Source organism: Pelodiscus sinensis, chromosome 19 (genome assembly GCF_052426305.1).
Source record: "Pelodiscus sinensis isolate ZL-2025 chromosome 19, ASM5242630v1, whole genome shotgun sequence".
Lineage (NCBI taxonomy): Eukaryota > Metazoa > Chordata > Testudines > Trionychidae > Pelodiscus > Pelodiscus sinensis.
The window spans coordinates 3,605,536-3,624,862 of NC_143070.1; the positions used below are offsets into that span (position 1 = coordinate 3,605,536).

General features: G+C 52.6%; 1 protein-coding gene across 2 annotated transcripts; it reads left to right on the forward strand.

Annotated features, from left to right (window-relative positions):
• Window positions 1-1,917: 1,917 nt before the first annotated feature.
• Window positions 1,918-18,555, forward strand: LOC102462209 (C-type lectin domain family 2 member B-like). 2 transcript variants are annotated; one of them, XM_075914184.2, is made up of 6 exons: window positions 1,918-2,030; window positions 6,844-7,031; window positions 13,447-13,563; window positions 15,446-15,657; window positions 17,294-17,397; window positions 17,999-18,555. In XM_075914184.2, exons 2-6 carry the CDS (start codon window positions 6,998-7,000, stop codon window positions 18,135-18,137), a joined length of 606 nt encoding a protein of 201 aa, XP_075770299.2. In that variant the 5' UTR covers window positions 1,918-2,030; window positions 6,844-6,997; the 3' UTR covers window positions 18,138-18,555. The 2 variants fall into 2 exon arrangements, with proteins under 2 accessions (XP_075770299.2, XP_075770300.2); XM_075914185.2 differs by lacking the exon at window positions 17,294-17,397.
• Window positions 18,556-19,327: the final 772 nt, after the last annotated feature.

A 19,327-nucleotide genomic window follows, 5' to 3' on the forward strand; every position in this document is an offset into this window, starting at 1 on the left:
TGGCCATTGGTCACTTGTCAGCCACCTGCTCCCTGGCGCCCCCTGCTGGACATTGGTCACTTGCCAGCCCACTGCTCGCTGCTCTCTGGCGCCCCCTGCTCGCCATTGGTCACTTGCCAGCCACCTGCTCCCTGCCCCCCCCTGCTGGCCATTGGTCATTTGCCAGCCACCTGCTCCCTGCTCTCTGGCGCCCCCTGCTGCCCATTGGTCACTTGCCAGCCAACTGCTCACTGCTCTCTGGCGCCCCCTGCTGGCCATTGGTCACTTGCCAGCCACCTGCACCCTGGCGCCCCCTGCTCGCCATTGGTCACTTGTCAGCCACCTGCTCCCTGCTCTCTGGCGCCCCCTGCTGCCCATTGGTCACTTGCCAGCCAACTGCTCACTGCTCTCTGGCGCCCCCTGCTGCCCATTGGTCACTTGCCAGCCACCTGCTCACTGCTCTCTGGCGCTCCCTGCTGCCCATTGGTCACTTGCCAGCCACCTGCTCCCTGCTCTCTGGCGCCCCCTGCTGCCCATTGGTCACTTGCCAGCCACCTGCTCCCTGCTCTCTGGCGTCCCCTGCTCGCCATTGGTCACTTGCCAGCCAACTGCTCACTGCTCTCTGGTGCCCCCTGCTGCCCATTGGTCACTTGCCAGCCAACTGCTCACTGCTCTCTGGTGCCCCCTGCTGGCCATTGGTCACTTGTCAGCCACCTGCTCCCTGCTCTCTGGCGCCCCCTGCTGCCCATTGGTCACTTATCAGCCACCTGCTCCCTGCTCTCTTGCGCCCTCTGCTGCCCATTGGTCACTTGTCAGCCATCTGCTCCCTGCTCTCTTGCGCCCCCTGCTGCCCATTGGTCACTTATCAGCCACCTGCTCCCTGCTCTCTGGCACCCCCTCCTGGCCATTGGTCACTTGCCAGCCACCTGCTCCCTGCTCTCTTGCGCCCTCTGCTGGCCATTGGTCACTCATCAGCCCCCTGCTCCCTGCTCTCTTGCGCCCCCTGCTGCCCATTGGTCACTTGCCAGCCATCTGCTCACTGCTCTCTGGCGCCCCCTGCTGCCCATTGGTCACTTGCCAGCCATCTGCTCACTGCTCTCTGGCGCCCCCTGCTGCCCATTGGTCATTCGCCAGCAGCCTGCTCGCTGCTCTCTGGCGCCCCCTGCTGGCCATTGGTCACTCGTCAGCCCCCCTGCTCTCTGGAGCCCCCTGCTGCCCATTGGTCACTCGTCAGCCCCCCCTGCTCTCTGGTGCCCCCTGCTGGCCATTGGTCACTTGACAGCCACCTGCTCTCTTGCGCCCTCTGCTGGCCATTCATCTCACCTCTCCATCGCTGCCCTGCTGGTCACTCATCACATCTCCCCACCACTGACCTATATATAACCGGTTAAAATAGTCCAAGAAGGGGAGGCCATAGCTCATCCAGGACAAAACAACCGTCCCTCACCCCGTAGAGGCCAGTGACAGTATCTGTACACAGCAAAGAAAAAATGTGGTTGGTGCCAGCTGACACAGGCTCGCAGGGCTGGGGCTGTTTCATTTCTGGGTAGATTTCTGGGGTCCGGACCCTCCCACCTAGCCCAGCTGTCTATCCAGCAAGGGAAGAGCCCTGCAGCCTGAGTCATTCCCACTCCCCTCCCCCTTGCCCTGCCCTGCCCTTCCACACAGGACTGGAGTACAAGCCTGCACCCAGTTAAGAGTGACTGAGGGGTGAGGTTTTTGCTTCCCACCTTAATGGGAGCAGGGGAGGGCAGTGAGTTGTGAGGGATTTTTCTTCAGTGTAACCCCCACTATCACCACCATCACCACACACACGCACTGATTTTTCTGTGGGTTAGTGGCCCCCGACAGAAGAAAGGTTCCCACCACTGCTGGATGGAGTGTGGGGGTGTGGGGGTGGGGGAGTTGTGTTTTTGGCTGCTAGGTGAAGTGTGTCTTGTGGGACGCTTGATGACACTGCAGGAGCAGTTTAGTTTCTCTTTCGGATTCTTGGAAATCGGGGCTGTGGTTCAGTTGCCTCTCAGCTCCAGCAAAGGTTCCTACCTCTGTGGGTGAGTTTGTGGCTTAAGGGTGCTGCCTACAGGGGAAAGACTCCGCATTGGGCTGCAGGGGGGGCGCGGCTACTTCCTCTTTGCCTGCTTTGAGGGGGGGAGGAGGGTTAATCTCTCCTGCCTGCTTGCTTGGGGAGGGGCAGTGGCTCACTGCAGGGGAGACATGGGAGAGATGCAGTTGCATCTGTTGTGTTTTTTCAGGGAGTGGGACACTGGATTGGAGACTTAGTTTAGCCTTGGGGCTGGGGAGGGGCAGGAGGAGGAGTTGAGCCGATTTGGGGCAGGAGCTGGCACTGAAGGGGGAGAAATATTGCAGGTGTTATAGGATCCCACCCTTGTTATTGTGGAAAACTGCCTCTCATCCATCCAGATGGTTGTTCCCCTCTGTGTAGGATAATGTTACTCTAGAACCTTTTGGAGCTGCTGGGCACCCGGGGACTGAGCCACACACGCACCCGGGGGTGGGGCCCCCCATATGGCGCGCGCCCGGTGCTGGCGCCACCCATGCGCTGCACTCCTGGGGCTGGCGCCGGTCCTGTGCTGCACGCCCGGGGCCGGTGCCTCCCCTGTGCCGTGAGCCCAGGGGCTGGCACCTCCCTTGCACCGCGCACCCAGGGCAGGGCCACCCAAACACTGCGCACTCGGGGGCGAGGCCGCCCATGTGCTGCGTGCCTGGGGTCGATGCTGCCCATATGCCGTGCGCCCAGGGGGCCGGCACCGTCCATGCGCCGTGCACCCAGGGGCGGGGCCGGCCCTTTCACTCGGCGGGCGCACAGAAATGGACCGTCGGGCGCCATGGTGCCCACGGGCACTATGTTGGGGACTACTGCTCTAGAAGGACTGACTCCGGATTAGCTGCTGCCTGTGTGAACTTCCCTTACCCCCCCCCCCCATCCTCCATGCCTTAGGCTCACTTTACTGCTTTCTTTCTTGCCTCTTCTCTGTCCTGGCAGCTGGGGGCGCTCTCCCTGGCGGGGTCAGCACCTGTACTGCAGGGAAAGGTGTGTGTGTTGGGGGGGTCTCAGCAGGGGGCGCTGTCCCCTGGCAGTCAGCGCTGGCCCTAATGAGGCAGTAGGGGGCGCTGTGCCACTGGGAGCAGGCTCAGCAGGGGGCGCTGTCCCCTGGCAATCAGGGCTCCCCCCAGTGCGACACTCCAGGGGAAAGCGGGGGGGGGGGGGGGGGGGAGGGTTCTGTGCTGCAGGGAGCCAGGTGGAGGGCTAAGCAGGGGGTGCTCTTCCTTTGCAGTCAATGCTGCCTGCAATGCCCCAGAATGGTGCTAGGGAGCAGACTCAGCAGGGCGTGCTATCCCCTGGCGGCAATTGCAGCCTCCAGTGTGCTGCAAGGGGGTGCTGTGCCACAGGGAGGAGGATGGGGGCTCAGCAGGGTGCTCTCCCCTGGCAATCAGTGCAGATCGCAATGACCCAGTATGACTCTGTGTGTGAGTGTGAGTGTGAGTGTGTGTGTGAGAGAGAGAGAGAGAGAGAGAGAGGCTGTGTCTACACTGGTGCGATCTCATGCAAAAGCGGCCGCTCTTGTGCAAAAACGTGCTGCCTGTCTACACTGGCCGCGTGTTCTTGCACAAGTAAACTGTCGTCGTACTGTAGAAAATCAGGGCTTCTTGTGTGAGAACTCTGACGCTCCCGCTCAGGAAGACGCCCTTTTGCGCAAGAGCTCTTCCAGAAGAGGCCAGTGTAGCCAGGCAACATGAATTACTTGCGCAAGAAAGCCCGATGGTTAAAATGGCCATCGGAGCTTTCTTGCACAAGAGAGCGTCTACACTGGCATGGATGCTCTTGTGCAAAAGCACACGACAATGTAGACACTCTCTTGTGGAAGAGTTTTTACACAAGAACTCTTCTGCAAAAGAGCTCTTGTGTGAGAAGCTGCCCGTGTAGACATAGTGTGTGTGTGTGTGAGAGAGAGAGAGAGAGAGTGAGTGTGTGTGTGTGTGTGTGTGTGAGAGTGAGTGTGTGTGTGTGTGTGTGTGTGAGAGAGAGAGAGAGTGTGTGTGAGTGTGAGTGTGTGTGTGAGAGAGTGTGAGTGAGAGAGAGTGAGTGTGTGTGTGAGAGAAAGTGTGTGTGAGTGTGTGTGTTTGAGAGAGTATGTGTGTGTGAGAGAGAGAGTGAGTGTGTGCGTGTGAGAGTGTGAGTGTGAGTGTGTGAGAGAGAGAGTGAGTGTGTGTGAGAGAGAGAAAGTGTGTGTGAGAGAGCGAGTGTGTGTGAGAGAGCGAGTGTGTGTGTGTGAGAGAGCATGTGTGTGTGTGAGAGCGTGTGTGTGTGTGAGAGCGTGTGTGTGTGTGTGTGTGAGAGAGCGTGAGAGTGTGTGTGTGAGAGAGAGTGAGAGTGTGTGTGTGAGAGAGAGTGAGAGTGTGTGTGAGAGAGAAAGAGAGCGCCAGCAAGCACTATAGCGCAGAGCTGTCACACAGAGCCGAGAACCGGAGGACAAACCGGAGCTGCCTGGAGCGGTGTGGGACTCACAGCTTGTGACTTTGCCTCGGGAGCAAGACGGGAGGATGTTGTGCGATAAGGGGGGAGGTCGTTGCTTGGCGTGGCTTTGCAGACAGCGGCAGAAGAGGGCACCGGAGGGGCTTGCTGGGGTCCAGGGAAAGATCACTGCCATCGAAGACGACTGGGAACCCCCAAGACTCACCGCTAGCCTGGAACATTGCCTGGGACCCCTCAACTTGCTCATTGCTCGGTGCCTGCCCTTTCAGCCAGTAACACGAGTTGGATGTAACCCTGTTTTACGCCCCAACTCTGTTTTTCTCCCTCCGTCCCTCTGTCAATAAATCTTTCGCTTTCCTCCACTCATTGGATTGTTCTCTGTGTGTGTGTTTATTCCAGCGCTCTGGGTTCCAGTTTGGGGCAGTTGCCCTGGTGTCCACAATTTTTGGGGTGTTGTGTTTCAGGGAGATAAAAGATGGCAGCACAGAGCTGGCACCCCCCCCTTAAGGGGATGTGGGGCCGGGGTGGCATGGGGGCTGGTATGAGCGGCCCCGCTCTGCCACTCAAGCGAAGAGGGAGCAAGGTCTTGAGGGAAGAGGGGGTGCAAGGGTGGGAAGAGCCAGAGCAGAAGCGGCAGCTGTCCTGGACTCACCCCCTCCTAAGGACCGCCCTTCCAAGGGGTGTGAAACAAGTGCCTAGGAGGTGGAAAGGAGTTTTCCAGCGGTGATCCAGTGCCTGCCTTTTCTTCTCTGGAGCTGCCCTATGTTGGGCACGCGGATGCCATGGTCACACGACATTGACTAGGTTGAGTCCTGCTGAGGTGAGTACCTAATGGAGATGCCTGGGACACCAGAATGGGGGTCCACGAATCCAGCACATTTGCTGGCCGTAAGGGTGAGCGATGGGGGGAGATGAGTGAGCGATGGGGGGAGAGGAGTGAGTGATGGGGGGAGAGGAGTGGAGTCTTGTGGGGAAGAGGCGGTGAGAGGGCAGGGTCTTGGGGGAAGGGGCAGAGCACCAGGAGGGTGGCATGCCGTGGAGGGGTGGGGGCATGGTTTGGGCACTTGTACACCCTCCCGTTTTTAGGGCATTTTTTGCCCCTCCCGTTAATGGTCCTTCAATGGATTGTCTCCCTTCAGCTGGTTTCGTTCTCGCTCCAGAAGAAACCAGCCGAAAAGATCAACCGGAGGGATTTACACCAGTCAAAATTCGATGGATTTTGGAGCATAGTCGCGCGGCTACAACTTTCTTAGGCTCATAGACCAGCAGCACAGCCTATTCTGCGTGTTGGCAAGCTGCCATTGGACGCTCAAAGCTGCCGTTTTCCGGCACTGGCAGAGAAGCGGCCGTCAGGTTGCGGTGTTGCAGCCAGGGGAGGAATTGCTGGGACAGGCCTCCCCTGGCTCCAGCCGCACAAACTAGGGATGACTACGAAGCCTCGTTAGACGATTAGCCAACATGCCTGGGCTTATCGATTAATCTTGTTGACTACTCGCATTTCCCCCGCCTTGCTGCCTCTGTATCAGAGGAAGCAGGAGGAGGGGAGCAGCCTCTGTCTGTGGGGAGCTCGGACCACCCCATGGACAGGGGCTGCTGCCACCCTGTGCTGCTGCCTCTGTATCAGAGGCAGCAGCAGGGGGCGACAGGCAGTTGGTTTGCATGGGCAGCTCTTTTTTTAACTGGCTCCCCTTGCAGATTGGCTTCCACCTGCCACCCCACGCTGCTGATTAACTGATACAGAGGCAGCAGCGTACGGTGGCAGGGGACTTCCTGGTTGTGGGGCCGGGAGAGAGCTGGCTGCTGGCCCGTCCCCCGGGCACCATCGAAAAGTTGTGTCACCATTACAATTTCCTGTGGTGACATAGACATTCCAGTACCCACTATCTAACATCCCTCACACAAACTTGCTTGCCACAGGGGTTTTCCCTGGAGAGTGGGGATGCTGGGAAGGGGGGTGATGCGGGCTATTAAAAAAACTTGCCAGTACATGCACACCTGCTGCCTGGATGGCGTCAGTTTCGGGCAAAAAAGTTTCTGACTGGCTGAAAGTTGTTAACAAGGGTTGTTCTGAAGCAGCAGCTACTGTCAATGAAATCTCTCGCTGCTTTGTGTGTGTGTGTGTGTGTGTGTGTGTGTGTGTGTGTGTGTGTGTGTGTGTGTGAGACTTTCCTGAAAAAGAAAGGGATATTTTGGCTGACCTCGAGCTGGCCTCCTTGAAATCCCCCCATTTGAGCTGGTTCCCCCTGTGTGTCATTTCTCTTTGTTTCCCCAGTTTGTGAAATTTCTCTCCCTCCGCTTTAGTTTCTATATCCCTTTGGAGTTTTTGTAGCGGTGAAAATCAGGACAGCGTGTGTGTTTTTTTATTTCAGATCAGTCCAGGAACTGGCCGGGGGAGAGCGAGTTGACCGCAGCTTCCAAATTGAACCCGACTGCAGCTAGGCAGGAACTGGTCCGAGCGCAGCACTTGCCCCTACATTCGTCTGGCTGGGTGAGATAGGAGAGGTGGGAAAAGGGGCGGATCCCATGGATTCCGAACAGCCTCTCAATGAGAGACCAGGTAACTGGCGATTTACCGAGCACCCGAGAGGCTCCATCTGTTCTTAGGGAACCGAGATGCCTGTTTTCGACTGGAAAATCTGGCCGAAAAGGGATCTAATAGTGTCCAGTCAGATCGACTGGAAGGACACGCAAAGTCCAGTTACTGATGGTGGGGGAAGTGGGGAGGTGCCAGGTCATCTGCCGATGAGTCCCTCCCAACTCAGGCAGGGGAGGGAGGGAAAGAGGAAGGAGGGAGGAAGAAGAACAGCTCATGGGCAAGCTCTCAGGGAAGAGGAGTGGGTTGGTTCCAGCACTCCTGCCGGAGTGTCCGGTTTTTTTTAATATTACAAAGTTGGCAACCCGATCTATCCAGCAACTGGCATCCAGAATCTTGGGTCCCAAGCTCCTAGGTGCAGCTGCTCTTTTCCAAGCACACGCCACGTGATGTCAGTTGTGGGGCTGGAGCACGTGTTTTTGTGGGTTTGCTGGGCGTGGGGCTCTGTCCCCCCTCTAGTGACAGCGAGAGGTGAAGGTGTCCGCTACAGGCGTAGCTAAGCAAAAGGCCCATCAGGGTTCTGTGTGTGGCCCGCGAGATATTTTGCTGAGTGGGGTTACCATTATTACGAAAGCGACAGGCCTAAAGCTAGGGTACCGGAAGGAAGGGGCGGGCTGATTGCACACAACACTGACTAAAGGTATGTCTACACTACCGCGTTTCGTTGGAAAAACGGCTGTTTTTCCAACAAAACTTGAGAAACATCCACACTGCAAGTGTGTTCCTTTGAAAGTAAATTGAAAAAACAGAGGCTGTGTCTAGACTGGCCAGTTTTTCCGCAAAATCAGCTGCTTTTGCGGAAAAGCTTGCCAGCTGTCTACACGGGCCCCTTGAATTTCCGCAAGAACATTGACGATCTCATGTAAGAAATCAGTGCTTCTTGCGGAAATACTATGCTGCTCCCGTTCGGGCAAAAGCCCTCTTGCGCCAATCATTTGCGCAAGAGGGCCAGTGTAGACAGCCCAGTACTGTCTTGCACAAAAAAGCCCAGATGGCTAAAATGGCGATCTGGTTTTTTTGGCGCAAAAGCGCGTCTAGATTGGCACAGACGTTTTTCCTCAAAAAGTGCTTTTGCAGAAAAGCATCCGTGCCAATCTGGACGAAAATGCTTTTTTCCGAAAATGCTTTTAATGGAAAACTTTTCCGTTAAAAGCATTTCCGGAAAATCATGCCAGTGTAGACTTAGCCAGAGGGTTTTTTCTGGCATTGATAATCTCCTTTCTAAGAGGAAGAAGCCTTTTCCCGAAAGAGCTCTTTGAGAAAAAGGCGTGTGTGGATGAGGAAAGGGAAGATCTTTCGCAAGAAGAGGAAAAAGCACAGGTGCCCTGGTGGCCACTCTGCCCATAGCAATCACAGCTTACATGCAAGGGAACATTCATTCAGTGTGGACAATCTCTGTTGAAAAACCAGATCGTTTTTTCAATGCGCTTTGGCAGTGGGGACGCTTTCTTTCGGAAGACGTTTTTGTGGAAGATCTCTTCCAGAAAAGCTTCTTCCGAAAGACGCCTGTGTAACCCACAGACGTAGGCTATGTCTACACTGGCGGCTTCTTGCACAAGAACATCTTGAGCAAGGGTTCTTGTGCAAGAAGTCTTGTGCAAGAAAACGTCCACACGGCCACGTGCGAGCTGTGCTTTTGCGCAAGAGCTCCCATGGCCGTGTGAACGCTCTCTTGCGCAAGAAAGCTCTGATGGCCATTTTAGCCAGAGGGCTTTCTTGCGCAAGAAATCCCTGCCGAGCGTCCACACTGCCCTCTTGCACAAGAGCTCCTGCGCAAGAGGGCTTACGCCTGATAAAAAAGAGCGTAACTCTTGCGCAAGGAGCCCTCTCTTACCACGCCGGACTGTAAATTTCCTTGCACAAGAGCGGGCGGGCAGTGTGGTTGCTCTGCAGATTCTTGTGCAAGAACAGCTGTACTTGCACAAGAAGCCGCGAGTGTAGACCTAGCCGTAGTGTGGTTACTGAGCAATGCAAGTGGTACCTAGACCACAGAAGCAGCTAACACCGAGAAACCTCTACAGCATGGGCTGGGAGCCAGCTGGCTTTTAGCTCTGAGGATAGAGGCTCTTATACTCCCCTTCAGAGGTCCCAGGTTCAAATCCGCCTGGTGGCAGTTACACCTGTATTCTAGACATAGCCTGTGAGAACCACATGCTCCCTCTGCAGCCAATCACAGCACTGCTACCTTCCCCCCGCAAATTCTAGGGGCGCAAGTCCCCCCCGCAAATTCTAGGGGTGCAAGCGTAATTGCCCAAACTGCCCTGGCCCGGGAAGCTGTCTTGGTGAGGATTATTCCACATCCCACTCGCTAGCCTAGAAAAACGTAAAAAACAACGAATAGTCGAGCAGCACCTTAAAGACTCACAAATCATGTGGATGGGATGATGAGCTTTCGTGGGTACAACCCACTTCGTGAAGTTGCCCAGTGCTGCTTTTAGCTCATGAAGCAGAGGCACCTCCCTGTGGTTTCCGAGGTCCTAAGTTTCAGTTTCATCTGCTGATGGTCAGGGTGTGTCAGGCGCTGTTCTTGGAAGGGCGTTCAGATGATTCAATGGATTAGATCTTTCTCTTTCGGCTTTCAACTCAGGTTAGTCAAGTTTCCTGGTGTTGCACCCAGAAACCCAGCATGGGCCTGGCTAAGAACAGCTGGGGGCGGGGGATACACTGGGCAGCTTGGTCATGCAAACACAGGTTTCTGCAGACGTACGCTCCCATGTGGCTTCATCGGCTGGGCCCGCTGAAATGCTTCCGTCTGGAATATTTTGATGTGGGTTAAGCATTTACCGATCCACCACCGAAGTGTTTCAAAGAAACTGTTAATGTCTAACAATGGCCAGACTGAGTCAGACCAAAGATCCATCTAGCCCAGTGTCCTGTGTGCCAGTAATGACCAACGCTAGCTACCCCCAGAACAGGGGATCATCAAGGGGTCGCCCAATTCCAGCCTCTGGCAAACAGAGGCTTGGGACACCATTCTTATCCAGCCTAGCTAATAGCCATTGATGGATCTAACTCTGGAAAAGTCCTGCCCTTTATAATATCCTGTGGCAAGGAGTTCCGCAGGTTGACTGTGCATTGCATGAAGAAATACTTCCTTTTGTTTTAAACCAGCTACCTAATGATTTTATTTGGTGATCCTAGTTCTTGTTTTAGGGGTGCACATCAATAACTTTTCCTTATTCACTGTCTCCACACCAGTCATGATTTTCTAGACCTCTATCCTATCCCCCCTTAGTCTCCTCTTTTCTGAGATGAAAAAGCTCAGTCTTCTTAATCTCTCTTAATTCGTCTGCCCCAAACAGTTTTCACTGAAGGGTCATTTATTCAAACAGTTTGACAGCACTCTCCATCCACAGTCTTTGCACCCCTTACAAACAGCCAGAAATAACCTTAACCCCCCAGGCTGTGAAGTTTGCATCATCTCTACCTTACCACAAACAGGGAAACTGAGGTCATGGAGAGGTGAGGAGTAACGCTTGTAAAGCTTCCTCACCTTCAAAAGAATCCTGGTAGTCCTGCCCTTTACAATATCCTTTGGCAAGGAGTTCCGCAGGTGGACTGTGCATTGCATGAAGGACTTTGGACTTGGAGGACTTTGGAGCCTGATTTCCATTGACTTCCTCCCCCCAGCCCCGATGAAACGTAGGCTCCTTCGTATCGAAGTGAAGTTATTTTTTTAATGGGGTTTAAATTCTTAAATCACTTGGGATCTTTCGAAGCCATCTAAGAGATTTGCCAAAGGTGACACGGAGTCTGTGGTGGAGACCAGCCTGGATTGGCTGACGCTTGGTCCTGTTTTGGCCAGTCTGACCAGGGCGGCTCCAGTCAGGCTCGCAGAGCGGGGAGGAGGAAGGGGGCAATTGAACAGGGGCCCGGCATTTCAAAGGGGCACAGAGTTCCCAGCTGCCATTGCTATTACTGTCTGGCTCCCTAAGCCCCTTTTAAGTGCTGCCAGAGTGCCACTCCGTGTGTGCCTGAGGGCTGGGGGGAGGGCCCAATGCCACACGCTGAGTGACACTGAGGGCTGACTGCCACAGGCCCCGCCCCTTCTGCCTGAGGCTCCACCCCTTCCAGGGGCACGTACCTGGGCCCCCCCACACCTTGCTCCTGGCTTGCAGTGTCTGTCGGCCCCAATGGCCCCAGTATTGGGAGCTGGCTTATCTGCTTCCCGAGGGTCCTACGGGTGTCGGAGAAAGGCAGGAAAGTGCTTTTTTTTGCTGACGTTTTGGAGCCTTTGTGATTTTGGCCAGCTGGCACGAGCTTGAAAAACAGTCAGATGAGGCGCTTTAGGGAAGCTAAAAGGAAACAGGGCAGAAGGAGAAGCCTTGTGACTAACACACAGCACTCGGGGTCATGCGCTCGCCGTTACGCGTCCACGGGCCTGCTGCTGACTCACTGTGCCCCCGGGCAAGCCCTGGCTCTCGCTCGCCTCAGTTTCCCCAGCTGCAAAGTGGTGGTGACGATACCACCGAGCAGGGGTGCAGATATCCACTCCCCCTGCCCCGATGGCAGAGAGCCTCGGGCGCTGGAGGGGAAGGGTCTGTGTCAAGGCCAAGGCAGTGACACTGTGGGATTTGCCAGATTTCCCGCGGCCTTCCATGAAGCCGGCTTCTTGCATTCGATGCGGAAACACAGACTGAGGTGGGAGGAGCAGCAGGTTAGGGGCCAGCGCCCCGACTGGAATCAGACCTGGGCTGGTGGACCTGAGCGCCTGAGTGTGACGGGCTGGGCCGGATCTTGGCACCACTGAGGGCGTCCGTTCAGGGCGAATTGCTCAAAAACAAGGCTCCTTACAGCCCCAGACTGGAGTCCCTTCCCAAAGAGGCCACAAACCAGTCATGCCAAATGCTTCAGCTGCCAATCTGGCCAGCAAGAAGCCTCATGAGCAAAACCCCTCTGGCTCCCCAGCTCTCCCTGGGCCACTATCAACTCCAGGCCTAACACACAGGTGAGGGGTTATAGAACCCAATGTCACCTACCCCGAATGGGTCTTTCCGGTCCCAAAGAACCAGCCACAGATCCCGGTCAATTTACACTTTGGATCCTACCCACAAGATCACGCTGGGCCGATCCTTTAGAATCTAAAATTGAAAGGTTTATTAATAGAAGAAAGAAAAGATGGAGAGTAACGTTGTTAAGGAAAATACAGGACATGCATCGTATCGCTCAGTTCTCAATACAGGCTCTCAGCAGAGATGTTACAAACCGCTATCTTAAAAGTCTCTGGGGCACATCCTATGTCAAGATGGGCCAATGGCTTTTCCTGGCGCGCTGTTCCTCGCAAGGCTGCATCTGGGAGCAGTAGCAGAACTGAAGACTAGATGGAGATTGTCACATGGCCTTATACACCTCTCCTGGCATCTTCCTGGTCAGAGCAGGTCACATAGCCCAGTGACCTATCCCTGTTTCACATGCTGGCAGCCATTATGCCCTGGCTGCTTTGTAGGTCCCAGACACATTCCACATTCCTAGAGAGCCTTGATAATTAGCATAGTCTGGCTGAACATTCCTTGCCTATTGCTCTGTCTCGGACAGAAAATCTTCCAGCATCAACACAGAGTCTGTATTTATAACTCCACATGCAGACATCATACAAATACATGAATCGCATATACAGAATCAGTACAACACAAGCTTTTGTTTGACACCTCACATGCCCCCCTTTGTACATACTTAGGGGGAGCCCCTCTCCCCCTTTGGGTGCAGCAGTGACCTGGTTTCTCCCTTTAAAATCCAGTCTTGTGACACTGAGAGAAACTGATTCCCAGGGAAAAGGGGCCCAGGTGAAACCAGATGTGCTGGTGCCCGGCTCATGGAGCGTGACCTGATCTCCCACAACATACAGGCTGATGGGACCAAATCCAGCTGGTGCAGAGGAAGGCAGCTGCATGCAGCCCCTATGGGGCAGGAGAATATTTTGCTGACGTTAACCATCTGTAGGCCCCGCCCCCTGCAGCTCCCAGTGGCCGTGGTTCTCTGCTCCCATTGGCTGGTCTGCCGATGGGGGCGGGACGCAATGACTCCAGGGTTCTGGCAGTTCCGCAGCAGTGGCAGCAGCTGGAGCTCCAATTGTCGGAATGCCGTGTTCCGGGTGGTACTGAGGGCTGCCTTGGCCCCGCCCCCTTCCTCCCCAAGCTCCGCCCCTTCCGGAATGGTGAAGCTGGCCCGCCCCACACCTTGCCCAGGGACCCACAGTGGCTGTCAGCCCTGTTGCCCATTGGCCGGGAACTGGGAACAAAGAGCTGCAATGGGAGCTGCAGGGGGCGGGGCCTGCAGTTGGGTCAGATCAGCAAAATGTTTCGTGGCCTGCAATCAGCTCGATCCGCTGCCACCGCCTCGGGTGACGTGAGGGACATGAACGGGGCTTGTTCTCTTTCAGGTGACCTGCCCAGCCCCAAACCCAGGGAAGCTGCCGGGCAGAAAAGCTGGCTGATCATTGGCATTGGAGTCATAACCGTTGCGCTGATTGTTGCTGTGGTCGCGATACTTTTCCTCGGTGAGTTCTCGGCCTTGGCTGGCCCCTGTCACATCCCCCTTGATTTTAAAATGACCCGGGCCAGACGGTCAGAGCCCTTTCGAAAATCCAGCAGCTGGTTTTGGTGTGTCAATGGAACCTGGACCCAAAAGCTTCCGAAACGTGAATGCACTAGGCCAGCACATAAATCCACCCCGAGCCAACAACTGAAACACTTTTAAACGGGCAACTCTGAGTTTGCAGCTGGTCCAGGACCCATTCATCAGCTCAGAAAAATGTTACCCACGATACCCAAGGCGGTATGTAGATCCACTTCCTCCCTTGAATTTAGAAACAGCAAAGGGGCAAAGTCTCCTTTTAGTGTTACTCTGGGATATCCACTCCATCCATCCAACTAAGTGTTTTTTACCCAGGAAAGCCGATGCCCAAATAAATGTGTTCACCTTGAAGGGGTGCATTGACACGGTGGGTCTAAACTCGAAATAAGCACCGCAAATTGAGCTACAGTAAGGCTGTGTCTACACTGGCCACTTATTCCGGAAAATCAGCCGCTTTTCTGGAATAACTTGCCAGCTGTCTACACTGGCCCCTTGAATTTCCGGAAAAGCACTGACGATCTAATGTAAAATCGTCAGTGTTTTTCCGGAAAAACCATGCTGCTCCCAGTCGGGCAAAAGTCCTTTTCCGGAAAACTGTTCCAGAAAAGGGCCAGTGTAGACAGCACAGATTTCTTTTCCGCAAAAAAGCCCCGATTGCGAAAATGGCGATCAGGGTTTTTTTGCGGAAAAGCGCGTCTACATTGGCACGGACGCTTTTCTGCAAAAAGTGCTTTTCCGGAAAAGCATCCTGCCAATGTAGACGCTCTTTTTCCGAAAATGCTTATAACGGAAAAGTTTTCCGTTTTAAGCATTTCTGGAAAAGGGTGCCAGTGTAGACGTAGCCTAAGGGTATATCTACACAGGAAAGTTATTTCGGGATCCCGAAATAGCTACCCCACATCTCATGAACGAATCTGCTATTTCGAAGTGTAGCGGATGTGCTATTTCGCCATCCCTGTAAACCTCATTCCATGAGGAGTAAGGGGTAGCTCGAAACAGCGTGGTATTTCAAAATGTGGTGCTATGTAGACAGCGCCAAATGAAGTAAGCTATTTCAAAATAGACTAGAATAAGCGATACAATTTGTGTCATGCAAATTACATCCCTTTTTTCAAATTTTGGGTGCTGTGTAGATGCGCCCTATGGCTATGTCTAAACGACAAACATTTTTTGAAAGAGGATATGCAAAGTCCCACAGAATTTGCCTATCTTCTTCCGATCACATTTTCGAGAGAGGCTCTTTCAAAAGTGAAAGTCTTCTGGGCACATTTTTTTTTTTTTGGAAAAAAACCCTTTTTTGAAAAAAAAAAAAAGCTCTTCTGAAAAGGAGGTTTACACTGTTTTTTGAAAAGAGATTTTTTGTTTCCGAAAAAGTGTCTAGACTACTTTCACTTTTCTAAGAGACTCTTTTGAAAATGCAATCGGAAGATATGCAAATACCCACAGAATTTGCATATCCTCTTTCGAAATCAAAACGTAGTCTAGACATGCCCTCAGTGTGTAGCTTAATTTGAAATAGCTTATTTCGAATTTGGACGCGTCTACACAGCAGGTATTTCGAAATAGAGCCCTCTTCCCCCGACTTCCCTTAATCCTCGTGAAATGAGTGTAATGAGGTCAGAGTTAGAAGTCCTCTGGCTGGTAATTATTTCGACGTTATGTCGAGTTAACTGCTTTTGTGTGGACGCGGGCGCCGTGATTTCGGAATAACGTTAGTTATTCCGAAATCACGCTGCTGTGTAGGCGTAGCCTGAGGTGACACAAGACTCCTCATTTGCTTATCACTGTTACTCTCTTCACTTCAGTGAGATGGCCTCCAGAATCCAACCTGCCTCATGTCTCCACATCAGCCCAGCAAATTGCAAAATGCCCTGGGGCCTGCTGCCCGGATGGCTGGGTCGGGTACCGAGGAAAATGCTACTATTTCTCGGACGCTGAAGGGACCTGGAACTCCAGCCAGAGTTTCTGCTCCTCGTTCAATGCCTCCCTGGCTGGGATTGACACGGAAAAAGACCTGGTAAGGGAAACCCCCAAACTAAGACCAGTAGAGGGGCCAAGCTGCATGTTGTTGTGTTCCTCCCTCAGGGGTTCCTTCTAGAGCTCGTATGAGGGAAGAGCAGAGGGTACAAAAGCTCTGGCAGCCATGTCCAAATCTCAGACAGATAGGCTACGTCTACACGGGCATGATTTTCCGAAAATGCTTTTTTGCGGAAAAGCGTCCGTGGCCAATCTAGACACGGTTTTCCGCAAAAAAGCCCCGATTGCCGTTTTCGCGATCAGGGCTTTTTTGCAGAAAACACTACTGTGCTGTCTACACTGGCCCTTTTGCGCAAAAGTCTTTCGGAAAAAGACTTTTGCCCGAACGGGAGCATGAGATCGTCAGTGTTCTTGCGGAAATTCAAGCGGCCAGTGTAGACAGCTGGCAAGTTTTTCTGGATCTAGACACAGCCGTACAGATTATTCATCTTTAAAACAAATCTCTGTTGGAGAACAGCCTTGCGTGGGTCCCTTGCAGGTATAAACCAGTGTAAGCCTTGGCTTCTGTGTCACTTGAACTCTTTCAATTGTCATTTGAGGACTTCTGAGGTTCAAAGTCTGTCCTAGGAGTGGGTGGGTGAGCTTCTATGGCCTGTGGTCTAGTGTAGTGTTTCTCAACCTCTTTTTGCTCATGGCCCCCTTCTGAGCTTCCTTTACCTCTGTGGCCCACCTCATAGCCGCTGTTGGTTGGAAAAAAAGCTACATAATTCACCGTTTTTTCCATGTGGCCCTCTAGAGGTAGGGCATGACCCCTGGGGAGCCATAGGGCCCATGGTTGAGAACCACTGGTCTAGTGGAACTCAAGACTAGATGGTCGTTTCTGATGTTCCCTTCTGGCCTTAAAATGTATGAGTCTTATAGACAAGTGATATTCACCCCATTCCCCCTCCCCCCAATACCTTTCACTATGTCCAGTAGAAGCGAGTAAGCATGTTGGTTGGATGATGCTATTAAACAGTTTGCGACAAGACAGATAACGTTAGTCTTGGTATGTCTACACTGAAGAGTTTTTCTGGAAAAACAATACTACGTCCACACCGCTTTTGCGTTCTTTCGACAAAGTCGAAAGAATGGAGGGGATTTTCTGATGGCGGTAAACCTCGTTCTACAAGGAAGAAGCCTTTTTCCAAAAAAGCTTTTTCGGAAAAAGGCATGTGTGGACACGGAAGAAAGTGGTTTTTTTTTTTCAAAAAAAAAAAGGCCTCCTTGAAAAAGCACAGGTGCCCTGGTGGTCACTCGGTCGCACTGAAATGCGAGATAGCATCCACATTGGTTGGACACTATCTTTTGAGAAAGCACATCATTTTTTCGTTGCACTTTTGCTGTGTAGACGCTCTCTTTCGAAAGTTTTTCCAGAAGATCTCTTACGGAAGAGCTCTTCCGAATGAAACCTGCAGTCTGGACATAGTCTCAGAAGGTTAGCTATCAATGGCACACTTCAGTGCCATTTGTGTTAACTCTGAAACCTAGTGATGTTTGAGGCTATCTGCAGATTCAGGGACCATCTGTGCTAGGAAATGGATTCATTTGGGTAACAAGCCTCTCTGGTGCTGAAAATAGTTTAACTGCTTCATGAACATGACAGATGATAATGAATGATGTGCATTTTTTTAAAGATGTTCATCATGCGCTATAAAGGCATCTCTGAGCACTGGATTGGCCTGAAGCGTGTATCAGATCAGTCCTGGCAGTGGGTGAACAGCAAACAGTTCAACAACCTGTGAGTCTTTTCCTAGCTAGTCACTTTGCTGGGGTCCAAATAGACAAAGGGATGCATTTGGGCACATTTGTAAAAAAAAATTCCCCCCTATTTTTCCAGGGTTCCCTAATTGGTAGAGGCCCATTGGTCCAGTGCCTGATCCTCCACTGCTTAGGTCCTAAGTCACTTAAGTCTTGCACAACTGAGCAGAGGAGCAACCTCTAAATACCTTTCAAAATCTGGACTTTAGCCCTTCCTCCTCTTCCCTAGAGAAAAAGAAGTAGGACAAGAGACTCTGGTGCCCATGCAGAGTCCATACCAATGGCTGCTGGTGTAGATTCAGTCAGGCTAATCCCGGAAGTCACAGCCGTGCTACAGAAATAACGGTGTTTGTGCCCCACGTTTATGTTCAAAGGCATCTTGCATTGCTGGTGCAGCCAAAAGACAGTTCCTTGAGTCTCCCGGAGATCAACATTTTCAGCTCTTTATCTCCCCTTCTCCCGCTTCTTGCCAGGGAAGGTTTGAATGGAATAACTGGATACGTGGTGCAGAAGGCGGGCAATTTTGTGGGGCTATTCTGGCAGGGCACAGGCTCTGATCTCCTGGGCATCTTTTGTCGCAGGTTTCCGGTGAGAGGAAAAGGCGACTGCGTGTACCTGAGCGACAGCTTTGCCACTTCATCCTGGTGCCACACACAGCGCTACTGGATCTGCAGCAAATCCGACGGGATGCCAAGAGAGGATGTGATGCCGGGGGGCTGACAGGAGAAGGCTGAGAAAACACCCGCCGCCGCATGCGCCGAACTACGCTCAAGAAGATCCTCAATAGAGCTTAACAGATTTTTTTTTTTAACAGTGTATTTTTCTCGTTTAATTTGCTCTGTGATGTGGCCCTTGCAAAGCCCTCTCCTTCCTGGTTTACACGTCAAATTTAAAACTTGCTCCTGAATGCGGTAGGCTGACATCACCCCAGTGTAATGCAGTTAAATTGATCTAACTGTTGTCTCTTAGGAAGAGGAAATTCTTAGGGTGACAGGAATTGCCTTTCTCCGACTGTAAGATGTGTCTATGCTCCCAAGCATTAGACTAGCCACCTGAGCCTTTCCTCGAGGTTCCAGCCTCATTGCTCCAGTACAATCTAGATTAGTGTTTCTCAACTTTTATTTATAAAGTTTTTTTTTTTTAAATTATAAGTACTCCAGTACCTACAGTTTTCAGACCCGCAACATTTTGCTATCATTGCAACTCATTTGTTTAAACAACTTAATCATAGCGGGTATAAAACGTATAAAAATACTAAAACGCTATAAAACTTAAACCAAACATTCAGTTTTCTCCAAATTTCAGGTGAGCTGACGTACCCCCCAGGCTTCTCTCGAGTGCCTCTAAGGGTACTCGCACCACTGGTTGAGAAACACTGGTCAAGATTAAAGCTAGTTGGGGATCAGACTGTGTAAACTGCAGCCAAACCATGTGATTGCAGTGTGGAAATACCCTCAGCTTAGCTGTGCCGGTGGACCAGGGAGGCAGTGCCGTCTGAAGATGGGTTGAGACAATAGAAGGCCGGGCCCAGCGGGTAGTGATCAACAACTCGGTGTCACGATGTCGGTCGGTTTCTAGCGGAGTGCTCCATGGTTCTAGGACCGGTTTTGTTCAATATCTTTATGAATGACCTGGATGAGGGGATGGATTGCACCCTCAGGAAGTTTGCAGATGACACTAAGCTAGGGGGAGAGGTAGATACGCTGGAGGGCAGAGAGAGGGTCCAGAGTGACTTAGACAAATTGGAGGATTGGGCCACAAGAAATCTGATGAGGTTCAACAAGGACAAGTGTAGAGTCCTGCCCTTGGGACGGAAGAATCCCAAGCATTGTTACAGGCTGGGGACCAACCAATTAAGCAGTAGTTCTGCAGAAAAGGACCTGGGGGTTACAGTGGACGAGAAGCTGGAT